The sequence below is a fragment of the Aureobasidium pullulans genome (assembly GCF_000721785.1).
Source record: "Aureobasidium pullulans EXF-150 unplaced genomic scaffold scaffold_31, whole genome shotgun sequence".
Taxonomy (NCBI): Eukaryota; Fungi; Ascomycota; class Dothideomycetes; order Dothideales; family Saccotheciaceae; genus Aureobasidium; species Aureobasidium pullulans.
Genome location: NW_021941051.1, coordinates 103,117 through 130,105, shown reverse-complemented (window position 1 = coordinate 130,105; position 26,989 = coordinate 103,117). Strand labels below are relative to the sequence as shown.

Here is a 26,989-nt window from a genome sequence, read left to right as displayed (position 1 = left end):
CTCCAACAGCTGAGAGCCGGCCAGGGAGTGTGTGCATATAAAAATCTCATCTGTGGCCCTGCGTCCTTTCCTCTTATTGCTGACTCTAGCGTCAAATCCACCTGGAAGCGAGGCTTCTTCAAAGCGATATGGCCGAGATACTGCGTCGTCCAGCTGGTTCGCGTAATCGTGTTCTCGGTATACTTTTCCCATCTTCTGCAAACACACCTGCATTTATGCAGGGCTGTAGAAATGTACAGTGTTTTTGAGATTGGTTAGGTGTCCACAAAGACGCGCTGTATGTTGCGGCCTCTCTGGAAACCACCTCCAACACAGCAAGAATCGTGCAATTCTGGTGCTGTACGCGTAACAAAGTCTAGCATACGGGCAGCGTATAACTCTAGAACAGTGATGGTCGGTTCTTACAGCCCCTTGTTGTCATGCCGAGTCTGACAACACGACTCCCGCGGTTATCAGCAAGCATAAAAATGCACTCTGATCGCGGCCTTAATCTCGACCTCGACCTCGCACATCCTTCAAGCATACATGAGAATTCAAAGCCTTTGATGACCACCATCGCCGACAAGAGCGACCCCGTTGCCCAGAGAGAAACCATAGCAACATGCAGTTCTAGGCTATGGGCGTGGTGAAGTGACAGGCTAAGATCTAGGTCTCTGATTCTTATATTCCGATGAAATTCTTATCAGTTTGAAGTACGCCTTGGACCTACATGTCGGGCACCTCATGACAGGATGAAGATGGCATTTACCTCATAACTATACTGACTGAGCATCCCTTCTTACAACCTCGGATTGGTATTTCGTACAGATCTGATAACACTAGGGATATCACCATGCCATGTCTCAATCATACTCTGTGGATTGTAGTCGCGACCGATAGTTCAAATATTCGGTGTAGTAATGCGCAGGAGATAACTTGATCAACTTACCTACATAATTACCAAGCATCACAATACCATAGCAGGAGCACCAATGTACAAACTTCTCAACCCACCAAAAATTCCTACATCTCAAAACCCACATTTTCCATCAACCGAACACACACCTACATTTTCTTTACCTACTCTTCCTCTACCTACTCTTCCTTCCATCCCGACAAAACCCCAAACCCACAAACTCATCCAAACCCCCGACCTCGGCATCACGTCACCTTCCACCGAGCATTTCCTTTCCCTTCCCCTTCCCTTTTCCAAAAACGTCCACACACGCCCTACCGAGAACGCTTCAACCACGACATACAAAAATTAGTCACACAGAGAGTACGAAGTGTACACCAAAGATATCAACCACAACAATCGACATCTTTCGATCCCGTGCAAAGCTTTCGTTGGGATCGCGGTGGGATTTCGCTTGGCGGGTGTTGGCATCGAGAGGTTGTTTTCCGCGGGTTGCCGGTGGAAGAGGGAGAGAGGTGATGGGTGAGGGGTGGGAGGGAAAGTGCGCGAGTCATGGGTGGAAGGGACAGGGTGGGAGGTGTGACGATGTTTTTGGGAGGTGGAGGGATGGATATTGAGATTTCAAGAGCGAGCAGCGCTATTCAAGTAACACGATGGTATTTCATGGTACTTGTAGGACTACCAGGGCTTAGTATAGATCGAGTAGGTGGGTGGTAAGTGGGAAAAAAGATAGGATCTGCGAAATCATGGATTTCTCTCCGGCTTTGCGCTGCTAACAGGTACGTTGACATATGTTTCATTCCATGGATGAATCAATCTGCCAAAATGCAGTCTTCTTAACACCATGCTTTGAAAATCTCGAGCAACAATATCTACCCATTAAACCCAAGACCTCTACACTCCTCATCTTCCCTCAGCGCACCTCTGATCTCTTCCTCTCCAACACCCAATCTCACCCTACCAACCCTCTCACCCCTTCTAACCTCCAACCCCACAATACCCGCCTCCGCCAGTTCTTCCGCCGCTGATCCCATACCTCTTATCCTCGCAACCTTGCCCTCTTTCTTGCCTGCCGCTCTTCCTCGTTTGCCAGGCGTGGAGATACCGGGTAAAGCAGGAATAGGTTGGAAAGTGTCGGGTGCGAGGAGGATATCGTGGAGAGGAATCAAAGAGGATAAAGCGGCCATGCGAGCGGCTTCGTCGATGATGTCGCCGAGCGTGCTTTCCGTGAGACCGGTTCTGCGGATGCGACCTAAAAGGGCGGCGAGGAAGAGTTTTGAAGCCAGGGGTAGAGAGCGTAGGTATGATGCCAACGGTGTGGAAGTCGCCTCATTGATCGCACGCTTGATAGTCGAGATCGTAACGACACCTTTTTTTGCAGCGGCAGCTTTCGCCGGCACTATTGCCGTTTCATCATCATTGGTTTCTGTAGGCTGTTCAGAAGCTGCCTGGTCTGCGGCTGCTTTATCTGATTCTGCGATTTCGACGGCGCGACGACAGATATCTAGAGCGCGGCGGGCGTCTCCTGATACAGCTGCTACTTTTCTGCTGGCGAATTGGACAGCGTCGGGTTCCACTACTACCTGTCCTATACCCTCCAATCTGCTCTCGATGATCTTAATAAGCTGTTGATGTGTGTAGCCGGGGAAAGTGATTCGCGTAAGACCTAGTCTCGAACTGATTTTGTTGCTGAGTGTGCGTTCTGGCAAGTCCATGGTGTTGGCTACGGCAAGTACGATTAGGCGAGAGTGTCGCAGTTGAGGCCAGTTGAAGAAGTTGTACATGACGCCTTGTGATTTCGTGACCAATTGGTCGAGTTCGTCCATCAAAACGACACAAGGAACTCTTCTCGGACTGGGTGTGCTGAACTCACGTTCTAGCAATTCGAGTGCATGGGTAGCGCTGACACGTTGGCCCTTGAGTGCTTCCCAGAGCAGAGAGTATGACTGATGTGGGTCTGTGACTTTCATACCGTTGATCTCGACAAAAACGAAATCATCTAGCTCGTCGGCAGACACTGCTACATTTAGTGCGGCTACAACTTCTCGTACTGTTGCTGTCTTGCCGGTGCCCGGAGTGCCAGAAATGTAGATACAGGATCCAGTACCTGCTGAAATGGCAGTCTCGAGATGTGCGTAGACTTCACCAAACTCATCTTCGCGGCAAGGGAGTGCATTTGGTACGGCGGACACGTGCAACGTGCTGCGAGCGAGCTGATGTGGCGAAGCAGTAGTATGAGAAGGGGAGAGCATGCGAGTACCCAAAGGCGTGAACTCCAGAGGCCTTTTCGCAATTATACGGCGATGTGTAGGAGTTGTGAGCTTGCGAGGTGCGGGATGCTTGCTTCTTGATGTTGGTGTCGCAGAGGTCAATTTCCTTCGCTTCCTCGGTGTGGCAGTCTCGCCATCCTCATCGTCAGGTATCACGAACTCGTCCAAGTCTCCTGGCATTGTTGCTCTGGCAGTGGATTTACGTTTGCGAGTTCGTACTGTTTGACTGTCGACCAGCTCGCAAAGAGACTGGAGATCCTCGACTCCACGATAAACGTCCTCCCAAATGAACTCATCGGTGTAGGTGGTTGTGCGAGTGTTACAGCCTCTTCGACAAATGAAGATCTTGCCGTAGTCTTTCGAGTTCTTCGGAATTTTGCCGGTTGGAAATCTTGCATTGAAACCCTCCTCGGAGAGAACTGTAGCCTTGCCATTGATAGTCTTCAATGAGTTTTCGTCCAATCCAGTAGTGATGTACAGTTCGTTCTCCAGAAAGTCGTGTCTCTTTTTTGATTTGTTGACGATTTCCTTTTCGGAAGAGAACCATAGGAAGGAAGCTTTCATATCATTGATCATTTCTCCATCATCGTCTTCAATTTCTCCTTCTGCAAAGTCCTGAACAATGGCGACCCAAGCTTCGTTTCCGGCAGCTTTCAGCAGAACCGTATCTCCAATGTGACATTCGAAGTCACCCATGCGAGCTCCGATAATGGCCTTGTTTGGTCCATAAATCCATTCCCAGGGGAGATCCTCAGTACCGAGCTCATCGTCCGAATCCTCTCGTAGCACACCTCCGCCTTGAAGGAAATGCCGTGCCTGCTCAGCTCTCGTGCGTCTTTGTTTTTGAGCCATGTTTCTGGATGTGATTTCCGTCAGTTGTATAAATCAACCCTTGCTGTCGTTCGAGACGCACGCGTGTGGATAGAACACGCCTTGTCGCGTGGCTTCGTGATGGAAGCAATCAAAGCCGAAAATGGACTTGTATGCGCCAGCGGGGTGGGAACTTTGAAGGTGTTGCTTCCAAACGTCAGAGCTGGAAATATCACGACCAATCTAGAAGATGTCGAAACCCGCAGAGCAAGGTCAACAGAGTGCGTAAATGGCTATCTTAATGCTTTGGGGAGTCGGAAAGGACAAGGAAGACTAATTGCGACGGTGTTTTCTAGTTGACCTCGGATCACTTTCTGTACAGCAACTCTCCCAAGTCAAGAAACAGCTCGATGAGGAGACACAGCACCTGACCAACTCATACGCACAATTGCGCGCCGCTCAACAAAAGTTCAAGGACTGCATCGCATCGATTGTCGCCGGTGTCGCAAACTCGGTCGCCGACAAGCCCTTACTGGTTCCTCTGACCTCTTCCCTCTACGTCCCTGGCACACTCGCAAGCACCGAGACCGTCCTAGTAGACGTCGGAACCGGATTCTACGTCGAAAAGACCACCGAGCAGGCAAAGAAGTTCTACGAGACAAAGGCTGAAGAGTTGGGAAAGAATGTCAAGGATCTCGAGACCATTGTCCAGGGAAAGAACCAGAACTTGAGAATGATCGAGGAGGGTGAGTGCACGATTGCTGTTCGAATGGAATGGACACTGCTGACACAAGTACAGTCATGCGCCAGAAGGTTCTCGCGAGCAACCAGGCTTCTGGTAGCGCATCGGCCTCGTCGTAAACAGCTTCCTCTGAGATTGATGAATACCTACCTCTCGTGACTCTCAGCAGACTAGCCGTCCACGCATAGGAAAGACACATTCTCGGCATACAGTTCATAGAACGGAAAACCCACGCAAGACCATCAGTTCATGGGAATCGCCCCCGAGCGCTGCCGCGTCATTTGATGAGAAGGAACAAACTGCTCAGAGAAGCAACTGAGCATCAGGCTCCTCACTATTCACGGGCTTATTATTGAAGATGCACAAGTCTAGCAGAGACTAACATATGCGTGTGGATTGTGGTGGCTAGTCTAGTACAGGCGACGTGAGATGCACTTCTCAGATCAACCTTCTGTGCCGTCAAATTACCTTTGGGCTATCAAGAGAGAGAGTCAAGAAATGCAATGAAACCAGAGCCTCGTCTTCAAATCGTCATCCGCACTCAGTGACTTCTTCCAGTAACTATGTCCTGCACGCGCTGCAGCACTTGCAAAAGCACAATATGACCCTTGAGCTTCTCCTGTCTGTCGTCCGAGTCCACTGGGAACCAGCTCTGGATGTCCGCCTTCCACTCCGCGCCCTTACCAACACGAAGCTCGTGGTTCTCAGCAAGTTGAGTGGACCACTGACGATGCTTGACATCGACAGTCCAGCGCTCCTCGAACCATGTGACTGCTTCCCTGCCTCCAACCGCACCCGGTGTAGGTGTGTAGCCCTTGTTGAACACTTTGGCCAGTTCTACTTCGTATCCGATGTAGGGTGCCTTCATCTCAAACCTCCAGATGATTTTCTCTCTGATAGCTCTCTTGTTGGGAAGAGGTTTTGGTATTCTCCCCAAGGTCTCAAACTCGCAAAAAGAGTGTGCGAGCCGGGCCTTCTCGGCATCTATGTTGACGTAGTAATCGCCATGCTCCCGAATCCATTGCGGAAGATGTGTAGACTCTTGCACTTTGAGCGCCGAGATGTCGAGTAGCCAGGTGAGATCAGTGACCGTGTCCGTCACACACACCTCGAGAAACCTGGTACGGCCGAAATTTCCTTCCAGCCTCTTGTACTCGGGTTCAGATTGTCTGAAGGTACCGTTGTCCTGATGCCACTTCTTTGTGATCAATACATTGCCACGACCGTCTTTGAGATCGACTTCGATTGAGGCCGTGTACTCAGGCTTAGTGTCGGCAAGGTCGTTGGTGAATCTGTCGCAGGGATCGAGTGAGTCCGTGGCGCTGAGGAACCGGTGGAGGAGGCTGTTCTCAAGCTCTTTGTCACCAAGTCTAAGGTAAAATTAGCAAATGTTTCCGCTCGTGCATTGTACAAGCTTACTCTTCGGTGACTTTGGCTCGGAAGTTGTAGGAATCTGCCAACATGTCCTTGTAGTCGGCCAGGTTGATCTGCGTGAACGGCTTGTAGCTCAGCAAGACCAGCGTACCAAGGTGGACTCTGAAATCAATGTGACCTTGGTGCCAATGAACTTTGCTCAGTGTCTGCATAACGCGATCCTTCATCAGTCTGGCATTCACCAGGACATCTTCCTGCTTCAGTATGCTGTCTTTACTCTTTGCAGTCTTTCCAAAACGTGGTTGCTGCATCCCGCCAGATGTGTAAACCAGCGGAAGGGCGTGGTCTTTGAGACTGAGTGTCGGGCAATCGTTTTGGATAAGATAAAGTCTCTGAATCGGACTGCTTTGAGCAACTACCTTGCAAAGAAGGCCCTTGATGCGGAGAAGCGCTTCTTGCACGTCTCGCACTGCGCTACCTCTGACGATGAAGGATGAACGAGAGACGTCATACTCGATATGACAATTGTTCTCCTGGCGGATCTGATTCAGACGATCGAAGTTGCGTTCTCCCAGTTCCTTCTCTGGCGAATATTCCTTGGATGGCCATACAAAAGATCCCTAATACCCAATCAGCAAAGGATCAGTGTGCTGCAAATTACACATACCATTGCTTCGAATTGAGCATCGCGAGGGGGGCCAATCGATTGATAGCGATGTTGAAATGTCGGATTGTCTTGTATGATGTTGGTCTCAAGGTCGACTTTGGCGCGGGCCACCTGACAAAAGTTAGTAACATATCGACATAACAGCAGGTAGTGAACAAGCTACATTATCAGGAGAACCCCAAAAGAAGAATTCGAACTTTTCATCGTACCAGATGGACGTATTCGTAGCACCACTGATGGTAGCAATGATCTGGGCCGGGTTCTTGATGGTTAGGTTTTTTGGGAATCTCCAGGCACCACTAGCTTTGTCGCCCCGAGCCCTCGCTGCTTGACCTTCGTTGATGCGTACAGGCTCATTGGGTCTGTTGTACTTCGGCTGCAAGGGAAGTTGCTTGTTGCGTTTGGACGGCATAGTGGATGTTGTGGTGAGGTGATCTGAGTAATGATTGAGAAGGTGGAGGGAAATAGTGCGTGCAAACGCGAAAGTGATTGTTGGTCAGATATTGAGATGTTGTGAAGGAACAAGTGAGAAGAAGGTCGAAATCCAAGCGCAAGGGAAGCTGCATGAAACCTGCATGTCGCCCCACGATCAATCACGATGTGCCTTCCTAAGTGGAATCTTCCTTTCGACAATTATGCCAACACCAGAGAACATCGTGTGTTTGAGTAGCTGGCTGAAACGATCTCTCGGCAAACTGACAGCTCGGCTGTGATTTGAGTCTGTGCCCCTGAGTCTACATTGATGAGAAAGCGTGCCCATAATAATGAAAACACAGAAAACAAGAACGACAGCATGTACAAGGCAAACAAAAATGAGGTTACTGTAAGGTCGTGGGTATCAATCGTCGTTATCTCGCCATTCTACTTGATTCTCCTGAGTTCTTTAGAACTTTTGTCTTCCTAGCGTGGGTTTCCATTCAAGCGGGTGTGTTTCAGGGGTAGCGTTTTCGTCTTCACGCCATACCTTGATGGTCTTATCGGCTTCTCCAGATAACAATCGCAACCCTGAATAAGTTAGCAATAATTCATACGAGTGTGATAATGGCCTTGAAGCGGAAGACGTACCAGTTTTGTCAAATGTACTGCTCATGATACCAGCCTCGGCGTCCAGACTACCAGGCTGAGCAATCGAGTCAAGTGATTGATATTTATAGCCAGTCTTCCAATCGAAGAATGCAGCCGAGCCATTGTCACCACCAGAAAACAAGACGTTGTCCTCATTGACCGACAAGGTATTGATGATGGCGTTGTGGCCGTCGAAGTTCTGCATGAAAGCACCTTCCGGGCATTTCCACTGCTTAACCTGACCAGTTGAAGCAGAAGCGAATGTGAACTCGTGAGGTGCTGTGCAGAGTGCTCTAACACCCTTCTTGTGATGTGTCAAGACGCCCATAGTCTTTCCGGCTGCAAGATCGTACATACGAACAGTGCTATCCAGTGAAGACGATATAATCTGTGGGTCAGCTTCCTGGGTCACGATATCGGAGACAGTTTGCTTGTGACCACTGAGCACGTGGATGTTGGATCTTGTTCGCTGTTAAGGAATTAGCACGTTGCGTTTGATATAGAGGAGGGCAGACTCACCATATCCCAAACGCGGACCACGCCATCTCTACCTCCGGTACAGAGGACATCGAGCGTAGGATGTAGACTCAAGGTGTAGACACCACTCAAATGACCATGATAATCGCGGATGACCTTGTTGGTCTCTAGATCCCAGCATTTTACTTTCTTGTCCTCGGCGCACGAGAATAGGTACGGGTGTCTTGGACTGAAAGCAAGACCGCGTACGGTGGAGATGTGGCCAGTCAAGGTGAGTTTCAGAGTGCCAGAAGCTAGATCCCAGATCTTGATTGTGCGATCGCCTGATCCAGAAGCGAAGTACTGGTTTCCAGGCTCGACAGCGAGAGCGCGAACCCATCCCAAGTGTCCAGAGATGACACGCATGAGCTTCCAGGGAGCCTTCCACTCCGGGCGTGGCTGTCTTACAACATCTCTTCGCACCATGCTAGAGCCAGGCAGATCCCTTTGTGGTGTAGGCCCGTTCGCATTAGGAGGCAGCTTTCCAGCACCATTGGCGCGCAAGGCAAGGGCATTTGAAGTTCCAGCAGTGCTCGATGGTGTTTGCGCAGAGACGCCCTCAATCATTTTTGCCATTTTGGGATTTGATGCCTGCTCCTCGGTCTTGGGCTTCTTTCTAAGAGTCGACCGTGATACGGCAGCATTCTGCTTTGCCGCAAGGGCCGGAGGTAGTTCTTTTACGTCGGCATATTCTTTATCGATTCGTGATCTCAGGGCGATCTTCTGGGCGCGTTCTGCGGGCGACGCGACTGGTGGAGCGATGGCAGGTCGAGGGAAGTTGTCCAGCGCCGAGGGTGCGCCAAAGTCGGCGGCGAATATCTCTCTGGTACGTTTGGCCGATTTGTGAACCAGATCCACCGGTACTGAGTCTGCTGTCGTTGTCATGGTTGTGGTTGATAGATGTCTCGATGCGACCTGGAGCGCAACTTTCTTGTCGAACTTCGAAGCTTCCGCTCACTCGCGACCACCTCACTTCCCCACATTTCATCATTGGATGGAAAGAGGTTGCCAACCATGGTTACTCGAGTACACCTTCTTCCTTCGACTTCTCTCAATCGTCGCCGATTGTGTTTGGGATGATGAGAGGCACTATTGCAGTGGAGAGTATTTGTTGGATAAGACAAAGTTATGCATAGATGGACAAGAAAGCTCAGTTGGCTATATTATTTACTTCATCCCAACTTCCTGCAGACATCCATCTCTAGCATTACAACGTCAGATGTATCCTCGCCTGTAGAGTACGAGGAAGGACTTCCACTGTCTCTTTGGCTGCACTCTTGGGCGCGTTCTTCGGAAGCTCCACCAGTACCCTTCTCAACGCCACGATACCCGCATGCCCGTAGTATTTCAAGAACTTTTCAACATGTGTTTCCACCAGTGCTCTAAGGACGATGAAATGTGTTGGTTGCAATTGGGCCGGCGGCGTGTTCGCAAAGTAGCTCAGTGCTCTCCAGTAATTCGTCGGTGGGAAGGGGTTTTGCATCTTCGACTTGCTGAAGTCTCGCAAGGATAAACACCCATAGCCTATAGCAAGACCTGTCATACGGACTTTGTGAAGCTCGGCGTCGATGTAGCTGTCGTCGACAAGTTGCCACCCTACTCTGGCCCTTCCCTGACGAGTTGTCTCGTCGCCGTATATGCCGAACAGCACTGGGCAGACCATGTGATATTTGGCAAGCAGAATATCGAGGAGTGAAGTCGTGTCGTTGAACAAGAACTCGGTTTTTGAGAAGACCGTAGCTACGAGAATCGCAACAGCATCGACTACCACTACATTGTCGTTACAAAACTGTTTGAGAGCGTTTTTGGCAACAAGGTTGAGTAGGTAAACAAAAGGTGCCGGCATTCGTCTCTCCACGTTGTCCGGTGGTATGGCAAGCAGAGGAGTAATGTCAATACTCGGTTCAGTAAATTGTCGAAGCTTTACGAGAAGCTCTAATATCTTCTTGACCTATGCACAGATAGTCGGTCAGTAAACGCGCTGTCGATTTAGCCTTCCATAAGACTGCAAACTTACCACTGCCCTATTGCTGACTTTGTCGACAGTGAATTGACCCATCAGCATGTTGAGCTTTCGACGATAGTCTCCGATGTCTGTGATGCCATACGAAGGGTTCTTCTTGCATTGTTGCAGAGTATTCCGTCTCACTTCCTTCAGACGCTTGTGAATAGTGAGATACTGTTTGTGCAGAGCTTCCAATTGCGCGGGTGTGGACTTGAGTGGTGATGCAGCAGCTGCTGTTGTGGTGGCTGTGGAGGGTGTAGTCGAGGCTGCCTGGATCGAGGGTTGTGCTACAGGCTGGGTCGTAGGGGCAATGCTTGGTTGGGTAGCAAGAGTCTGAGCAGGCTGAACTTGGGGAGGCTGAGCTTGTGATTGTCCGTTGACTGGTGCTTGTGCTGGTTGGGCCGCTGCTTTTGTGGCAGCAGCTGCAGCTGCAGCGGCAGCGTCTGCTTCTTCCTTTGCCTTGCGATCCGATGCTTCCTTCTCTTGATTCCTGCGCAAAGCGTCTGCCTCATCCTTCTGTCTCTGTTCCGCAAGGCGCGCCTGCCTTTCCTGCAATTCTTTCTCCTCCGCAGCACGCTTCAATTGCTCCTGCTCTTGTCGTTCAAGTTCGTCCTTCCTCCTTTGCCTATCAGCAGCTTCTCTCGCAGCCTTTGCGGATCGCTCAGCCTCGAGCGCGCGATGTGCCTCCTCTTCTTTCTGTTTGCGCTCTCGTTCCAGCTTCAAGGCTTCAATCTCGGCAGTCTCGATAGCATTCCTGAGGATACGTTCATGTTCCGCAGCCGCTTGCGCAAGAGCCTGTTGGTGAAGTCGTTCTTGTTCGGCGTCCCTTTCGTCCTGTTGCTGTCTCCAGGCGCGTTCTTCGTTGATGTGTAGCGTGCCGAATTCCTCTGCTAGTACCTCGGAGCGACGAGGACTATGACGATAAGGCGAATTGTGGCTCCTCTTAGATTGAACGTAAACATTGCTTCGCGGTGTTTGCGACGCCGGACTGGCTGTGCCAGCTCGCTCCCTGCGAGGAGTTGCCATTGTGGTATAGGGATGTGGAAAGGCTGTAAAGCTTGAGTTTCAAGACCAAGGGACGGCAATTGAGGAAAGGGACCTCAGACTGTAGCACAAGGCAAGGAAGAGTGACTATGTCGTAGTGAATGGCATGCTCAAGATCATAGAAAGCAGTGAAGGGTAGAGGCGCGAACTGCTATCGAAGCATCAAAAGTTCACAAGCAAAGCGATGCTCCTGCTCCAGCTTTTCGAGTCATGAAACCTTGCCGGCAAGCGACAAAGAATCAGGCCCAAGCTCCCAAACTCCGGCCTGCGGGACAGAACCAAAGAATCGAAGGACCGACTTCAAGCTATTGCTCACTTCATGTCAATGTATACCAGGCAGAATGGCGTCTTGAAGAGGCACAATTGTGTAAGTTGCATCATAGAATGAGAGAACCGGGTCTGCACACAGACAATACGACCGATCCGCCTGGCTATTCTTATCCATCCTAGTCTAACAGGTTTAACAAAGGTCTCATCGCGTAATCCTGCTGTGCAAACGGCCTGGTATCCGGTCACGCTTGGCGGCACAGCTATACGGAAGTCTGTCACGCATGAAACTGTAGAGATGCACGATACTCTTGGAAGAGGTGGAGTAGCTCGTGCAGAATGGCCACGTAAGGCGACCTCTTCAGATAAGCCTCTGACTTGGAGAGAATTGTGCAATTTGATAGATAATAACCTACCAAATGACTATTGAGATGCAGAGTCAAAGTGACAAACTTTAGCACATGGGAAGAGTGCCCGGGCAGCGAGAGATTGGATGCTGCTGCTGTTGGATGAAAGGCATCATGCCGATTGATTGAACATTTGACGTGCAGCCCAAGCAGACGGAGGCTCACGGGAAGACCAACGAGTCTAGTGCTTCAGGTGTAATAGATAGATGGGACACCCGCAAACGTGGGCAGGTCTTTGTCCAAGGAGTCCAGCTGTCCACGAATCGAAGCGGCATGACGCAGATAATACTGTAGCCCTCTCCACGTCCAACACCTCCTCCCGCCTTTCTCCTTGTGCTTTTTCTGGATTCCATATCTACCTTCTTCCACCCTTCACCTTCCACCCTTCCTTCCCTTTCGGTAACACACGCCTGCCTTCTCTAGTCTCTTCAATCATTTCGAGACTTGGAAGTGGAAAGAGCCTTGATCCCGCCCGCCCAACGCTTCTTGCTTTTGGGGAAAGCACGACCTCTCAGGCTCGTCAGCCGAAGCCCGTCCAGGCTTCATCGGTCTTTTCGTCGACAGACACCACCAACACACACTTACACTCCATACCATCATCTTGCTTGTGGCACCCGCCCTCCTTTAGAAGCAGCTCATCATCTGGCATCTCAACTCTTCCTGACTCTATTGCCACCTACACTCACAGAGACTCGCTCCTACTTGTGCCGTCGTCGTCGTTGTCATAGCTTTGCGCTAGCTCCGAGGTCCACATCACCAAGTTTAGCTGCTCAAGTTAACTACCACTCCCTCTCGCGTGTCAGGTACCTTTGCATCATCTCTGTTGCGCCCGCACTCATTTCTGACGCCTGTCCTGCAGATAGCCTAGTATCATCAAGCTTCTGCCAACCACCCCACCACTGTCGTCTGACATCCTTCCGCCATCCTTCCACGCCGCCCAGTCATCCTTTTGACCAAGCGACAATGGACCAACACGGACAGAATGGCCCTTCCGGCCCTGGTGGTCGTCGCCTCCACATTGCACACAGACGTAGTCCTTCTGAGCTCACTCCCCTAATGAGTACGTTGTCCTTCCACCCCGTTCTCGACCCCACTGCGCTTGTCTATCGCAATGGCCTTTCTGACACTCTCACAGTGGAGCAACTCGCTCTTGCTCAGCAGATTGAACTTCTCCAACAGCAACAGCAGCAGATCGCCGCGACTCACCAACAGTACGTCAACCTGGGCATGATCCAACCCCAGCAACAACTACCCAACCAAGCATTCGCCCAGATGCAGGGCCAGATGCCCAACCACAACTTCCAGTTCCCCCAACAACAGCAACAACAGCAGCAGCAGCATCTGCAGTTGCCCGGCTCTATGGGCCCGCCCGCAGGCCACCGCCGTAACCAGTCCGCCATGCCCAACATGACCATGGGTCCCCCACCTGCTCCTTCAGCCGGTTCTTCCGGTACATTCGGGGAGTTCAGCTTCCCTGGCGGTGCAAAGTCGGAAAATGTCAACCCCAGACCCCGCAACAGCGGTTCAGTCAGTGGTGGCAGTGGTCACAGCAGAAGACACTCGCTCGCTCTGCCCGAAGCAAAGAAGGCTGCCGAGATTGCCGAGCAGAAGCGCAAGCAGTCAGGCTTCCAGTTCCCTATCCCTGGTGCCGCTGGTGCCACCCCTGACCGCTCCGTGAGCCCCGGTAATGCCAACAATGACATGCCACCCCCTGCTAACAACTTCTCTGCACGTAACTCCGGTCGCGGTGGACACGGACGTAGTCAGAGTCTGGCCGTTGGCAATCAGAGAAATCAGCGTGGTGGCCCTGCTTTCCAGTTCCCGCCCCCTGGTGAGATTAACAATGTTCCTGAACGCCGTGGTAGCCAGGGTCATGGAAGAACTCAATCACGTAACTTCGATGGCAACTGGCGTCAGCAGCAGCCGACCATCCAGGAACAGCATGCTACCAACATGGGTAACTTCCAGATGAACCAACACGCTGGGGCCCAGCCATTCCAGCCTGGCCACCGTCAACGCGGCTCTGTCAGCAGCCAGTCGATCAGTTCGATCAGCAACTTCCAATTCCCCCAGCAGCCTCAGCTTGTTCAGCTTCCTCAAGGACAGGTTCTCATGCAGCCGAACATGTTCGCTACCCAAAACTTGAACGCTCTGCAACTGGCTCAGATCCAGGCTTACCAGGCCGCCGGACTTCAGCCCCCAATCGCCGGCCTGCAAGGACAGCAAGGTGGTCAGCAGATGACCATGCAGCAACAGCAGCAGCAGCGCAAGACTCTCTTCACCCCCTATTTGCCTCAGGCTACACTCCCCGCTCTGCTTGGCGATGGACAGCTCGTCGCAGGTATCCTCCGTGTCAACAAGAAGAACAGAAGCGACGCCTACGTCACCACTAACGACCTCGACGCTGACATCTTCATTTGTGGTAGCAAGGACCGCAACCGTGCCTTGGAAGGCGACCTTGTTGCCGTTGAGCTCCTTGACGTTGACGAGGTCTGGGGCCAGAAGCGCGAGAAGGAAGAGAAGAAGAAGCGCAAGGACATGACCGATAGCCGCGGTACGTCCATGACCGCTGTCAACGATGCTACCACTCAGCCGGAATCCTCCGCTGCCGAGGGAGGTATCCGTAGACGTGGTAGCTTGAAGCAACGCCCCACCCAGAAGAAGAACGACGACGTTGAAGTCGAAGGTCAGAGCTTGCTCCTTATGGAGGAGGATGAAATCAACGACGAGCAGAAGCCCCTCTACGCCGGTCATATTGTGGCCGTCATCGAGCGTGTTGCTGGTCAGATGTTCTCTGGTACCCTTGGTCTTCTTCGTCCCAGCAGTCAAGCCACCAAGGAGAGACAGGAGGCTGAGCGCCAGGGTCGCGATGGTGGAAACCAGCGCAACCAACCAGACAGACAGCAGGACAGACCCAAGATTGTTTGGTTCAAGCCTACCGACAAGCGTGTGCCACTGATCGCCATTCCTACCGAGCAGGCACCCAAGGACTTTGTTGAGAAGCACCAGGACTACGCCAACAAGATTTTCGTCGCATGCATCAAGCGCTGGCCCATCACCTCCCTTCACCCCTTCGGTACTCTTGTCGAGCAGCTGGGTGATGCCGGTGACCTTAAGGTGGAGACCGATGCTCTTTTGCGTGACAACAACTTCGGCCCTGACGACTTCTCTGATGCTGTCCTCAAGAACGTTGGTTACGAGGACTGGTCCGTGGCCAAGGATGGCGAGGCCGCTCTGGAATCTCGCCGTGACTTCCGTAACGAGCAGACCTTCACTATCGATCCCAACGGAAGCGAGGAGCTCGACGACGCAATTCACTTCAAGACTCTTAGCGATGGCCACGTTGAGATTGGTGTTCACGTTGCTGACATTTCTCATTTCGTCAAGCCTTCATCTATGGTTGATCGTGAGGCCAAGAAGCGCGGTAGCGGTGTCTATCTGATGAACCGCACCGTCAAGATGCTTCCTCCCAAAATCAGCTCCGAGATATGCTCTTTGAGTCCTGGTGAGGAGAGATACACTGTCAGTGTCGTCTTCAAGATCAACCCTGATACTGGTCGTGTCCTTGACGAGGACACCTGGATTGGCAAGGCAATCATCAAGAGTACTGGAAAGGTCTCTTACGACCAGGTCGACAGTATCGTCAACGGACAAGGCAACTCTGGCCTCGAAGGCGAACGTGCCAGTCAGATCCAGCAGCTTCACAGCATCTCTCAGAAGTTGCGTCAAGCCAGATTTGGTGATGGTACCACCAACAACCAACCTCTCCGCTTGATCTACCAGCTGGATGACGAGAACGTGCCCGTCGAGCACAACATATTCGACTCTTCCCCTGCTCATGAGTTGATCGAGGAATTGAGCCACAAGACGAACTCCTTCGTTGCTCAGAAGATTTTCGCTGGCTTGCCTGAGAAGGCCTTGTTGCGTAAGCAGGCTCCACCCAACCCCCGTCGCTTGGTGACTTTGAGCGAGCGCATGGCCAACATTGGCGTCGACGTGGACACTTCCAGCAGTGGCGCCCTGCAGAACAGTCTCTTCCAGATCGAAGATCCCGATGTCCGCAAGGGTGTTGAGACTCTTCTGATCAAGGCCATGCGTCGTGCGAAGTACTTCATTCCTTCCAAGTCTCCTGCAGACCAGTACCCCCACTACGCCCTTAACCTGCCCTTGTACACCCACTTCACAAACCCCTCGCGCCGCTACGCTGATATCGTTGTTCACCGTCAACTCGAGCACGTCCTTACCAACGGTGCCGTGGAATTCACCGAGGATGTTGAAGCTTTGGCAAAGACTGCCGAGACCGCAAACACCAAGAAGGACTCGGCTCACGCTGCACAGGAACAGAGTGTTCACATCGAGTCTTGCCGCGCACTTGACAGAAAGAGTCAGGAGCTTGGTGGCGACCTCATCAGCGAGGGTATCGTTCTTTGTGTCTACGAATCAGCCTTTGATGTGTTGATTCCCGAGTATGGCTTTGAGAAGCGCGTACACTGCGACCAGCTTCCCCTGAAGAAGGCCGAGTTCGACAAGAACAAGCGCTTGCTTGAGCTCTACTGGGAGAAGGGTGTCCCGTCCTCGGCCTTCGTCCCCGAGGACGAGAAACCCAAGGCTAGCCGGGCTAACAACTGGAACGCCGCCGCAGCTGCCCGCGACTCTGCTGCAACTCGCGCCAAGGAAGAAGAGGCTCAGCGCAAGCAAATGCAGACCGCAACCATCTCCACTGACGACGCTGATGCTCTCTTTGATGACGATGATGACGCTGTCTCCGAGATCACTGAACAGGCTGCCGGCGTGTCTCTCAACACAGATCGCAACACTCAGAGTATGCCACCCTCGCCCACTCGCAACGGCATCTCTTCTCAACATGGACCTCAGCGCACAAAGTCTGACTCGAAGATCCTCCACACCACTCCTGAAGCCAAGCTCAGCAACAAGGATAAGTACCTGAAGCTGTTTAGCCTTCGCGAGTCGGATGGCAACTACATCCAGGACGTCAGAGAGATGTCGAGGGTGCCGGTCATCCTTAAGACGGACATGACCAAGAGTCCTCCGTAAGTTCATTCATCAACAAAGATAACCGTACGATACTAACATGTTTTGCAGATGCTTGACCATCAGATCCCTCAACCCCTACGCGTTGTAAAGGACTGGCTGATGCCCTCTTTGCAAAGCTTGGAACGAGTACGAAGACATTGTACGCTTGCTCTGATGCAATCATCAATACCTTTGCCTGATGCTACTTACACAGGGCACTCTTGCATATGTATCAAAAAGAATTCCACAAAAGCCCATGAACACTAATTTGGGACGAAAAAAATAAAATGAAAGAAAATCACACAAAATGAGCGGAGGCAGGTGGTGAAGTGGACTGTAGATGGACGAGGATCTTGGACGACCCAAAGCGATGTTTCATTTTTCTTATGGTTAATTTCTTATTGATTAGAGTACTCTTTCATCACCTGCTTCCGATGAGCGTGTTGTATTTTGTAGTTTAACAGCGAAATTGATATACATTAATCATCAAATCTGGACTTTGACCATGGCCATTCCCACTTGACGTCCGGCAAGGCTCTCTCAGCAATGATGTCCCACTGGTCAATCGGCTTACTCGTGTCGACCAAGACAATGCTACCTCCCTTGGCGACTGTACCGTCATCGTGGGATTCGACACTACGGCCAGCTTTGCGGCAGTCTTCCTGCAGTTCATCGACATGCTTCTCGACGTCGGACTTGGGCAAGTCGGCACTGGCTAAATCTCAGCATGTTTGTGAGTCAGTCAACAGAATACATGTCAGACGTACTACATCAGAGATAGATGAGGCAAGTAATCGTTCTTGGCCCATCGTTCAGCCTTTCCCTTATCGCCTCCTTCAACGGCCTCTGCACGGCAAGCAGCAGCGAGCTCCAACAATTGACCATTCTTTACAGCCCTCAAGGTCAATTTCTTGACAAAGGCATCTCCAGGTTCCAGCACATCCAATGTTACGAAGATGGGGTCAAGTTGGTCTGCAGAAGGTAGATGCAATCCTGAAAGCCAAGCCTGAGGATCAGAGCCACATATAGACTGATCGATATTTGAAGTTATGGTGACGTGAGGGATGAACTCGTGGGTTTTGGTGTTTGGAAAGTGAGGGGGTATGGTGGTGGAGATGAGGGTTTGGAGAGCTTTGTAGAAGGAGCTGTCCTTGGGAGGGACGATCCAGAGAGATGAGCCGGGCATATTGGACAATTGAAGTGAGATGTTGAATGTGATTAGAATTGAACAAAGCAGTCCAGAGGTCAGAAAAGACTAAAGCGACCAAGTCGTGATGCCATGATGGGGTGGTATAGAGCTAGCTCGGCACGTGATATGTGGAAGCGGGAACTTCGCAGGGCGGGTTGGCGTCTTCGGGCTTGGACAGGTCGAAGCTGTTAAGTTTATTGACCGCGCACGAAAACCTACGACACGAACGAATCGAGTAGATTGAACCGGATAGTTATTGTCGCGGATATCTCTGGATGAACCAAGCGTGTTTTTGAGTGAAAACGACCCTCTTCACATGGATTGAGACGCGACAAGACAACACGCACGACTTGGTTGTTACACCTCCACACGCTTTACACAGCACTATACCAACGACACCATGTCGGCTTTCTCATTATCGAGGACCGAGAGTCCACAGGCTTTCGTGTCTAGTTTTGCGCCGCGTGTTCGTACATACCAGAACTCGCTGCTAACACCGGCACTGCAACCACAAAATGCCATCGCGCCTTTGCGCACGACAAAGCGCGGTACTACCGCCATCAACTACTCCGAGGACCTCGAGACCGATAGTCTCGTAGAAGACAGCGATGCTCCGCGACGACCCACCGGCCTGCGCAGTCTGCGCCAAAACGAGTCGCAGACAACCGTCACAACTGGAGCGGTTCAGTCGACTGAACTGACGAACCCCGTCGACGTGCAAGGCATCTGGCGCGAATGGATGGGCAAGCCCAAGAAGGCAATGACAGAAAGACAGGTCATGCTGCAAGCACAACTCCCTTTCAACCTCGTACCCATCCGCATCGACCTGAGCGTCAACCCTTTCCAACCAGAGGCACCTCTACCCAAGCCCAACAATGCGCGCGAACTTGGCGTCGACGAGAACTCGCCCGCATACAAGGCCCCAGACATGACACCCGAGTTCCGTATCAAGGACAGCTTTCTGTGGAACCTACACGAGTCTCTCATGACACCCGATCAGTTCGCAAAGGTCTTTGTCGACGAATTGGACTTCCCTCTGGAACGCCGTCCCGCTCTGGCCCTCCAGGTATCTCAGCAAATTCGCACACAGCTCGAGGAACACGCTGCCGTTGTTATGCACCCGCTGTTCAACCCTACACCCACCACCGACACCCGCCCCATCTCGACTCGCCCTCCCCTCTCGCGCGAAGTTTCCTCTACACCCTTCGCAAACACTCCCGCTGCACAACAACCACAGACCAACGGCGTCAACACTCCCAATGTTGCCCAAACACCCTTGCCTAACGACGCTAATGTATCCGCCGTTGCGCAACCTCTACCTCCTTCCTCCGTACACAGCCCCGACGACGCCTACCGCTGCATCATCTCGCTCTCGATCAATCTTATGAATAGACTTTACACAGACAAGTTCGAGTGGTCCCTCATGCACCCGCCTGGCTTCCCCGAAATCTTCGCCAAACAAACTTGCGCCGACCTTGGTCTGTCAGGAGAATGGGTGCCTGCAATGGCTCATGCTATATATGAAGCTGTCCTGAAGCTGAAGAAAGACTACTGTGAGAACAATGGCTCGTTGCTTGGTGTTATTGGCAGTGGTGTTGATGCTTGGGGTCAAATTGACAATGAGGCTGCTGAAGTACACGGTGATGGCGCACTCGCAATTGGAGAAGCAGCTGGATGGCGTTTTGACAACGAAGACTTGGGAGCTGAATGGCAACCACGCGTGGAAGTCTTGAGCAAAGAGGAGATCGAGAAGCGTGAAGGAGACCGCGAGCGCCAGATCCGTAGAATGAGACGTGAGACGGCTGCGCGTGCTACAAACGCTGGGTTTGCACCTCCGGCTGCATTGGGCAACGACTACTTTGGCACTCCAGCCGGCGCTGGCGAGGAAGAAAGAATGGGCAGAGGCGAGAGAAGCAAGAAGAAGAGGCGCTTCCGCAGTCTCAGTCCAACGGGTCGTGAGACACCCGACTTCACAGCTGCCTTTGGTGGCGAGCAGGGCAAGTTGACCGAGTCAGAGCGTCCCGTCTGGCAATGCAATCACTGTCGTATCGGTGGAAGTGCCGTCTGGGCTGTGCGTGACGGACCTCAAGGACCTAGAGTAAGTGCTTGCAACTAAGTATGACTGAGCTGCCACTGACAACATATTCCAGACACTCTGTAACAACTGCGGTCTCCTTTACGGACGCGACAAGCGTCTGCCACCCTGGGCAAAGGACCTCTACCTGATCGAACAACCCAAACCCAGCAGGTAAGCCTCATATTCCTCTCCTTAACTCTCGCATGATTTGACTAACATGAAATCCACAAGACCCGACCCACCACCACACTCACAACATCACACCCCTATGCCCCACACACCCTCTGGCTTCGTCCCCAACATCCACCGCCTACAGCCATCCCAAAACGCCCTCCACGCCTCCTCCCACAGTCCCCATCTCCGCCAGCAACTCTCCGACATGCCAGACGTCTACGCCGCCACCGTCCGCGGAGGAGGCCCCTCCATGTTTGAAGACTACGCCGTGGAAGGCGAAGATTTGGACTGGACCAAAGTCACCGACCCACGCGAGAGAAAGAGATTGCAGAATATCATCAACGGCAGAAAGTATAGGGAGAGGAGGTTGGCCGCTGAAGCTGCCGCTGCCGTGCATTCGGGTGCTAGTCCGGCACCCATGCGATAGACGGTTGAATGCTTTTCTTGACGCACGGGTGGGAAGAGCACCGAGATCAGATAATGATAGTGGACAAAAAGGGCGGGTTTTTTAGAGATTCCTTTTTCTTTTCTTTGCTATTGGCTGCATTTCTTGGAAGAGGGAGGCACGAATTGCTAATTTCACGTCTCTTTAGATGGGAAAGGCACACACTCTGATGAAAGATGGCCTTTTAAGGGTTTGATCAGTTTTTATTTTCTGGCTAGCATTATTAACCAATACCACTCATGCCACACACTTTTTTTTTCTGCGGGAAATTATCGATACCGGTTTCGAAAACAAAAAAAGAAAACTCCGGATCAAAGAATGGTTGTCGGCGATGGGTTTACTAATAAGGAAGCTAGCTAGCACCAAATTCGTCTCTTTGAGATGTGGTTATCAAAAATGGTCTCCAAGGGTGTAAAGACGAGCAGTTCCATCGCTTTCGAAGCAAACTTACAGCGCACTTTTTTCGCCGGGTGTTCGAGTGGCTCGGCTCTGTGAGTGCAACTGAGATCGTACCGTCGCTCTCTCTCTGGACGTTGTTGCGACCTAGAACATCATCCTGCATTCTCGTGGCAAATGGCGAGGGCCATCTTTGGCAGGGTTGGAAAGTTCGATTCTGGTGCGGATTGGTGTTTCCATCGTAGCCGTGGTGCGTCGGGCCAATGTGTAATAGGCGAGTCCAAATGCTTTCGTAGCCCACCTCTGAGCAAAGCTGGTTGGACGTAATATCGGGATTTGACTGTCGGATTGTTGCTTGTATAGTTGCTTGTCTGGGGCGTCAGAATCACATGTACTATTACATGGCCATCGCTCAATAAAATCATGAGTGCTTGTTCTAGAAAGTCGCTGTGATACCAAGAAACCCAACTGAAGCTGGCTAGAAACGAAGGCATAAGCGCCATAGCTTTCTTGGTTGACAACTACAACGTCAGATTGTCTACCCCTTCGGCTACCAAGTAGTTGGATCCAACCAAAAACCTTTCTACTGTCCTTCGTCTTGTCCGTGTGCCTCGGTACCGTGGAAAGCATCACCGAATGCGGAATTATCCATGCTGAAATCAATGTCCTCGCCTGCGCCGCCATCAAAATCAATCAGACCATCACCAGTGTCAAATTCGCCAAAGTTCGCATCTCCACCGCCGTAGAGATCACCACCGCTTGTTTGGTTTGATGTGTCCGGTTGCGGGTTGGCCTGCTGTTGTGGTTGTGACGGAGCTTGCTGCTGTTGGCCTGGCCAGTTTGAGGTGCCCGGGGTCTGAACATCGGTTTTGGGAGTGTCGAAGTTGAAGTTACCGGTATCAAGTTCCATGTCATCTGGTAGCGAAAAGTTGCCGGTATCCATTGTCTCCATGTTCTCCATGTTTGTGTCCGGTACACTAGGAGCAACAGATTGTAGGTGTTGTTGCGGAGGGACTTGCGGAGCAGCGGGCGCTTCTTGAGTAGACAATTGCGGTTGCTCTGACTGTAGCAATGGAGCTGGGGCAGGTTCGGCAGAAGCGCCTGAAGCGGACTGCAGAGATTGGGCTGCGTCTGAACCGGCGCCGTCCATCTGCGTACCAGCCATGTCCATGTCTGCAGGTGGCGTTCTCTTCTCCTCTTTACGGTAACCTCCTTCGCTGACCATGGTAGCTTCTTTTTGTGCTTGAATCGATCCACCAAGGAGTTCCTCGACTTGCTCAATGATCTGAGTGGCATCCTGGTCATTTGTCTTTTCCAGTCTCCAGAACTCGGCCGTCGACCCTGAGGGCTTCCATGAAGCGTTTCTCAATTTCTTCTCGGCCTTGACCAAGCCCTTGCTCTTGCGGAGACTGTCCATTCTTCTGGCGTGTTCTTCCTTCATGCGCGCAATTTCACTTTGCTCCTTCTCCTTGTGTGCCTGAACGCGCTTTTCAAACTCTTGCAGTTGCTCTGATGAGATTTTCTTGTATGCAGCGGATGTGTCCTTTGCCTTAGATTCGGCCTTCTCCAGTGTTGAATTGGGTGTGTCGAACAAGCCTTCAGTGAGGCCAGCCAGTTCACCCATCAAGCCGAAACCAAGATCCATAGGAACGATTTGACCCGTCGCGAAGGGAGAAGAGTAGACCTCGTCCATCCAGTCATGATGTTGCATGTAGCGAGTCAAACTGATGTCGCGTTGAGTGAGGTGATCAAGCAGGTCTCCAAGAAGCACGTTTTCTTCGTCCTCGATGCTGGTGTCTTGAGCCATCAGAGCAGCAGCTGAGGCAGGAATATGGGCAGGGGCGTGTTGGCGCGCGCGCTTAGCAGGCGAGGGACCGGTATGGCCTTGCTGGGCTTGTTGGTAGAAGTTGCCAGAGAAGCGAGGATTGCCAATGTGAGCCATGGGGCTTTGTTGGTATGCGGATTGGTTGTATGCGGGTACACCAGGAACAGCAGCGCGGCCAGGCATGTTGAGCTGGGGCCACTTTTCGCGGTCGTGCAACATAAAGTCCTGTCGGTCGAGGCGGCCCTGGGATTCAATCCACTGACGTTCGGCCAATTGCTGGCGGGATTGAGGAGACAGAGGGAGTTGTGAGGTGGGAAAACAGTGTTGAGGGTCAGCCTGGCTGTAGTGAACAAGCCAGAGACTCGGGTCCGGAGGTAGAGCGTGGACGGTAGGGTTCTTGGACATGAATCGGTATCGTCGACGAGCATGACAGGTTACGCTGTCTGCTCCAGGGCGGTAACCGCTGTTGTGTACGGCGACCTCTAGTGTCTGGCACATATTAGCGACTCTGTCAGTGGAACTGGAAGTGTATGCGACGCACATAGCCTCCAAAGTCTTGAGTGAAGCGCTGCTCGGGGTCGACCCAGACATAGCCGTCTGTAGGGAATTGATTCTGCATGCGACCGCCGATCCAGGTCAAGAAGACAGTGCCGTCCTGTGGAGCACTAATGTACTGCCACGACATGGGAGCCACTTGCTTGACGACCTTGGGCGCATCGAAGAGATACGTGTAGGCGCCATCGATGTTGAGCTGCGGGGAGAAAGGATATTTGTGTCCAGAGATGAGATGCACATGGGGCAACTATCAGTCGCATGTCAGTTTCAACTACAGGTTACAAGATGCATATTGACGACTGACAAGTTGAGCAGGCACTCCGAAGCTGGGGTCTGCCATGCTGGCTTGCATGCTTGAACGCGTCGATGCGCCGGTCGCTCTGGGTAGAGAATGAACGGTGGAAGCCCTGGGTGAGAAAGTATTATGTTCACTTTGAGACGGCGACACGAGATGCGCCTCTGGATTGAATTGAAGATGTGCTCTTTTGATGATGCCCCGGCCTCATTCACATGAACTTGGAACGCGTTCAACACGGTCGGCCTGGCAGAATCGCGCCAAGCTTTCTGCTTACATAAGCCGCCGTCCCGCAGCACACCTATAAAACTTCTCGTCCCCTCGCGCTCCAGCTTTCTTCGGGCATCCAAGTGCACGGGCTTAACGTATACCAGTGAGGATTCGTCCGAGGTTATGTTTTTGCTAGTTGAAAACTATCAACTGACTGCTCTTCATGGACTCACGTTCGTGAAGGAATTTTTGGAACCAAACAACACTCTTGTTACCACTCTTTTTTTTTTTCATTGATGCTTTCGCTGACGCGAGACATTGAAGAAGAAATATCGAGTTCTGCTGACCATCCTCGATGTAGCTTCGAGCCATCTCCCACGATCCCGACTGTAGCTTCGAGCCATCTCCCACGTTCCCGACTGTACTCACCCAGGCTGTAGAAATGCACAATGTTTTTGAGCTTGGTCCGTTCATGCGCAGAGACGCGCTAGATGTTGGGCTCTCATCGGAGGCTATCTCTAAGATGGAAATAATTGTGCATTGCTCCAAGACGCATACCCGGAACACCCAGAGACCGCGTGCACTTCATCGAGATGTCTGATATTCGCCATCGCACCTTCCTGGGCATAAATTCGTGCTGCACTCTGACACTCTGTTGTCCAGCTTGCCGGCCGTAGGTGCTTCCCACGAACATCATCCGTTGTTTTGATTAGCACCATCAATTCAAGGTCATTACCATTGTTCATCTACTATTTTATTCTCACGTTTTCGCTACGGGCAACTTGCCGGCAGCAAATTATCATGGCACCCGGGCCGCCTCCCTTCGGCTACACTTATCATCTCAGATTGCCTCCGAACGTTCGCCCCAAGACCAACCACACTGTCACCAGCGACTCCTTTGAGGACTCCACTCATTACACCAGACCGCCTTTGAATCTCGAATCTTGGGTCAATCACAATGTCAACACCACCCCATCGTATGAAGAAGCAGACGAAGCAACACTGGCTCTGACTCCGACTTTGCCTCTTCCCTTAGCCTAGATGGCGTCTCCATGGGCTGGGTTCCATGACTCTTACTTCATACTGGAGTATGATGTGAGCCCATGGTTTGTGCATAAAGTTGTGGATGAAAACGGAAATATCACGACAGTACGAACTCGACGTTACTCTCTGCATCACCAATTCGAATCCGGGACGCTGACGAACCCACTGCCGTATTCATCAAGGCTTGACCCGACGCCGCTCTACAGTATTGTATCAAAATGGATGGTCCTGATTCATCGCCCAAGCGATCCTCTGAACAACACCCAGAACTCTTTCCTCCACTTTTGGGTGTTCCCTGCAAGGGCCTGGCTTGGTCGTGACGATTGGTTGGACTTTCAATACACCAGCATGTTCATTGTCACAGATGTGACATACATCTTGGCATTCGTGTCGCTCCTGATCCAGGACAAGAAAAGTATGCCCATCGACCTTGAGTTCGGAGCTTACAGCATTCGACTCCAGGCCGTGTTGAGCGAACGAGCACGTGCTTTCCAAACACCTGTTTCGGAGACGCGTGGTCGTCTGAATATCTTTCCGACATACCAAAACCAGAATGGACGTACAAGGAAGGTTCTTACACACGGAGACAGCGCGGACCTGTCGATGATTTCGAGTCTTCAGTGGTGTAGATGGTTTCCATGAGTTATCAATATTAGTTAGATCACACCCCTCTATTCACTTCTGTTTATTCGTACCATCAACACCGAAATTACATTGTCTTTCACTATGAGCTTCGAACGAGACCTGTATCTAGTGAGAGCGTATAGACTAGCTCGTCTCTGTAGACGAATCTAGGAGACCAACAAGATCGTGCACTCCTGCAGCCCTGACATTCGAGAGACGATCGCATGGGGATGGTAAAGGTGACAGGATATCGCATGGTTGTCAATTTGGAAGGCAACATTGGCCCTCGTGCGAGTTCCAAGATGCATGTGTCTCTCCTCTACCACAAGAAACGTCGTATGGATAAACAGCATGACCTCCTTGCATAACAATATTTGGCGCTCGTTCTCATTGCAGGTGACCCGAACTCGGTTCGCGGAAAACCGATACATTGGAATATCCATCAACCTCTGCTTGGAAGAAGCGGGTCCATTGTTCGTGGCCAAAGGGGGCTGCGTAGAGAAGTTACCTCGCATCACACACATGGCCTGACCATTTGTATCACCATACGGAGGCCTTGTGATGCTGGATCAGCGACTTGTTCGATGTCGATCGTTTTTCGAATCCAAGCCAGGGCGTGGAAGTATCGGCAGTTTTTACTCTATGCCTTGCGAGTTCACGAGGAGGATTGTCTCGATGGCAGCGGAAATATTCATCAGTTTGTATGCCGGTCGGAAGCAAGAGAAGAAACTAAGCAGATGACAGATGCACGAAACAACGACTCAACTCAATAGCACAGACAGCCACGCACTCCCGTATGTATTTATGGCATGACAGCGTCAAGAGTCAAGTTCAAGCGAGAGCCGACCTGGTCCATGTCGAAAGCCATCTCGCAGATCAGGGTGGAAAGAGATGCTGTATCCGGGCGCGCGTCTGTGCGACAGTCGCTACAAGTACAGTGGGAGGAGGCGCAAGCAATCAGGTCAAATGGTCAACTCATCTCTCCAATTCTCAAATCGGCCATGATTCATATTTCCAAGTGTCTCAGACATCCTCTTTCGAGAAGCTTTCCTCGTGCGA

General features: G+C 51.6%; 11 protein-coding genes across 11 annotated transcripts; 5 read left to right on the top strand and 6 right to left on the bottom strand.

Moving 5' to 3' along the window:
• Window positions 1–1,608: 1,608 nt before the first annotated feature.
• Window positions 1,609–4,256, bottom strand: M438DRAFT_143722 (P-loop containing nucleoside triphosphate hydrolase protein). The gene is made up of 2 exons (XM_029898915.1): window positions 4,079–4,256; window positions 1,609–4,021 (listed from the first exon to the last, which is right to left on the bottom strand). Exon 2 carries the CDS (start codon window positions 4,015–4,017, stop codon window positions 1,768–1,770), a length of 2,250 nt encoding a protein of 749 aa, XP_029755805.1. The 5' UTR covers window positions 4,018–4,021; window positions 4,079–4,256; the 3' UTR covers window positions 1,609–1,767.
• On the top strand, window positions 4,226–4,836 carry M438DRAFT_378081 (Prefoldin alpha subunit; the record flags this gene model as incomplete). Its single annotated transcript, XM_029908774.1, has 3 exons — window positions 4,226–4,256; window positions 4,332–4,721; window positions 4,775–4,836. 3 exons carry the CDS (start codon window positions 4,226–4,228, stop codon window positions 4,834–4,836), a joined length of 483 nt encoding a protein of 160 aa, XP_029755804.1.
• Window positions 4,837–5,258: 422 nt separating this feature from the next.
• On the bottom strand, window positions 5,259–7,170 carry M438DRAFT_369321 (uncharacterized protein; the record flags this gene model as incomplete). The annotated part of the gene is made up of 4 exons (XM_029908102.1): window positions 5,259–6,087; window positions 6,137–6,711; window positions 6,759–6,869; window positions 6,922–7,170. 4 exons carry the CDS (start codon window positions 7,168–7,170, stop codon window positions 5,259–5,261), a joined length of 1,764 nt encoding a protein of 587 aa, XP_029755803.1.
• Window positions 7,171–7,610: 440 nt separating this feature from the next.
• Window positions 7,611–9,250, bottom strand: M438DRAFT_369320 (WD40 repeat-like protein). The gene is made up of 3 exons (XM_029908101.1): window positions 8,343–9,250; window positions 7,824–8,292; window positions 7,611–7,763 (listed from the first exon to the last, which is right to left on the bottom strand). Exons 1-3 carry the CDS (start codon window positions 9,222–9,224, stop codon window positions 7,642–7,644), a joined length of 1,473 nt encoding a protein of 490 aa, XP_029755802.1. The 5' UTR covers window positions 9,225–9,250; the 3' UTR covers window positions 7,611–7,641.
• A 199-nt stretch (window positions 9,251–9,449) lies between these two features.
• M438DRAFT_305908 (GLE1-domain-containing protein) lies at window positions 9,450–11,740 on the bottom strand. The gene is made up of 2 exons (XM_029902243.1): window positions 10,357–11,740; window positions 9,450–10,290 (listed from the first exon to the last, which is right to left on the bottom strand). Exons 1-2 carry the CDS (start codon window positions 11,368–11,370, stop codon window positions 9,547–9,549), a joined length of 1,758 nt encoding a protein of 585 aa, XP_029755801.1. The 5' UTR covers window positions 11,371–11,740; the 3' UTR covers window positions 9,450–9,546.
• Window positions 11,741–11,864: 124 nt separating this feature from the next.
• On the top strand, window positions 11,865–12,864 carry M438DRAFT_349536 (uncharacterized protein). Its single transcript, XM_029906419.1, has one exon. The coding sequence runs from the start codon at window positions 12,269–12,271 to the stop codon at window positions 12,788–12,790; it is 522 nt and encodes a 173-aa protein (XP_029755800.1). The 5' UTR covers window positions 11,865–12,268; the 3' UTR covers window positions 12,791–12,864.
• A 161-nt stretch (window positions 12,865–13,025) lies between these two features.
• M438DRAFT_283321 (RNB-domain-containing protein) lies at window positions 13,026–17,205 on the top strand (the record flags this gene model as incomplete). The annotated part of the gene is made up of 3 exons (XM_029901377.1): window positions 13,026–13,122; window positions 13,198–17,113; window positions 17,166–17,205. 3 exons carry the CDS (start codon window positions 13,026–13,028, stop codon window positions 17,203–17,205), a joined length of 4,053 nt encoding a protein of 1,350 aa, XP_029755799.1.
• Window positions 17,206–17,428: 223 nt separating this feature from the next.
• Window positions 17,429–18,374, bottom strand: M438DRAFT_349534 (2, 3 cyclic phosphodiesterase). The gene is made up of 2 exons (XM_029906418.1): window positions 17,864–18,374; window positions 17,429–17,807 (listed from the first exon to the last, which is right to left on the bottom strand). The coding sequence occupies exons 1-2, from the start codon at window positions 18,280–18,282 to the stop codon at window positions 17,576–17,578; spliced, it is 651 nt and encodes a 216-aa protein (XP_029755798.1). The 5' UTR covers window positions 18,283–18,374; the 3' UTR covers window positions 17,429–17,575.
• A 311-nt stretch (window positions 18,375–18,685) lies between these two features.
• On the top strand, window positions 18,686–20,537 carry M438DRAFT_283444 (SNF5-domain-containing protein; the record flags this gene model as incomplete). The annotated part of the gene is made up of 2 exons (XM_029901388.1): window positions 18,686–20,383; window positions 20,436–20,537. The coding sequence occupies 2 exons, from the start codon at window positions 18,686–18,688 to the stop codon at window positions 20,535–20,537; spliced, it is 1,800 nt and encodes a 599-aa protein (XP_029755797.1).
• Window positions 20,538–21,960: 1,423 nt separating this feature from the next.
• On the bottom strand, window positions 21,961–24,097 carry M438DRAFT_359485 (DUF1750-domain-containing protein; the record flags this gene model as incomplete). The annotated part of the gene is made up of 3 exons (XM_029907341.1): window positions 21,961–23,691; window positions 23,744–24,004; window positions 24,062–24,097. The coding sequence occupies 3 exons, from the start codon at window positions 24,095–24,097 to the stop codon at window positions 21,961–21,963; spliced, it is 2,028 nt and encodes a 675-aa protein (XP_029755796.1).
• Window positions 24,098–25,063: 966 nt separating this feature from the next.
• M438DRAFT_339618 (uncharacterized protein) lies at window positions 25,064–25,948 on the top strand (the record flags this gene model as incomplete). Its single annotated transcript, XM_029904238.1, has 2 exons — window positions 25,064–25,239; window positions 25,552–25,948. 2 exons carry the CDS (start codon window positions 25,064–25,066, stop codon window positions 25,946–25,948), a joined length of 573 nt encoding a protein of 190 aa, XP_029755795.1.
• Window positions 25,949–26,989: the final 1,041 nt, after the last annotated feature.

Coding starts and splice junctions, on each gene's coding strand:
- M438DRAFT_349534 (XM_029906418.1), bottom strand. CDS start 18,282: ATGCCCGGCTCATCTCTCTGGATCGTCCCTCCCAAGGACAGCTCCTTC. Junction 17,808..17,863: donor CCTCATCTATCTCTGATGTA/GTACGTCTGACA, acceptor AGATTTAGCCAG/TGCCGACTTGCCCAAGTCCG.
- M438DRAFT_369320 (XM_029908101.1), bottom strand. CDS start 9,224: ATGACAACGACAGCAGACTCAGTACCGGTGGATCTGGTTCACAAATCG. Junction 8,293..8,342: donor TGGTCCGCGTTTGGGATATG/GTGAGTCTGCCC, acceptor ATTCCTTAACAG/CGAACAAGATCCAACATCCA. Junction 7,764..7,823: donor CAGTACATTTGACAAAACTG/GTACGTCTTCCG, acceptor TAACTTATTCAG/GGTTGCGATTGTTATCTGGA.
- M438DRAFT_305908 (XM_029902243.1), bottom strand. CDS start 11,370: ATGGCAACTCCTCGCAGGGAGCGAGCTGGCACAGCCAGTCCGGCGTCG. Junction 10,291..10,356: donor AAGTCAGCAATAGGGCAGTG/GTAAGTTTGCAG, acceptor ATCTGTGCATAG/GTCAAGAAGATATTAGAGCT.
- M438DRAFT_143722 (XM_029898915.1), bottom strand. CDS start 4,017: ATGGCTCAAAAACAAAGACGCACGAGAGCTGAGCAGGCACGGCATTTC.
- M438DRAFT_349536 (XM_029906419.1), top strand. CDS start 12,269: ATGGGACACCCGCAAACGTGGGCAGGTCTTTGTCCAAGGAGTCCAGCT.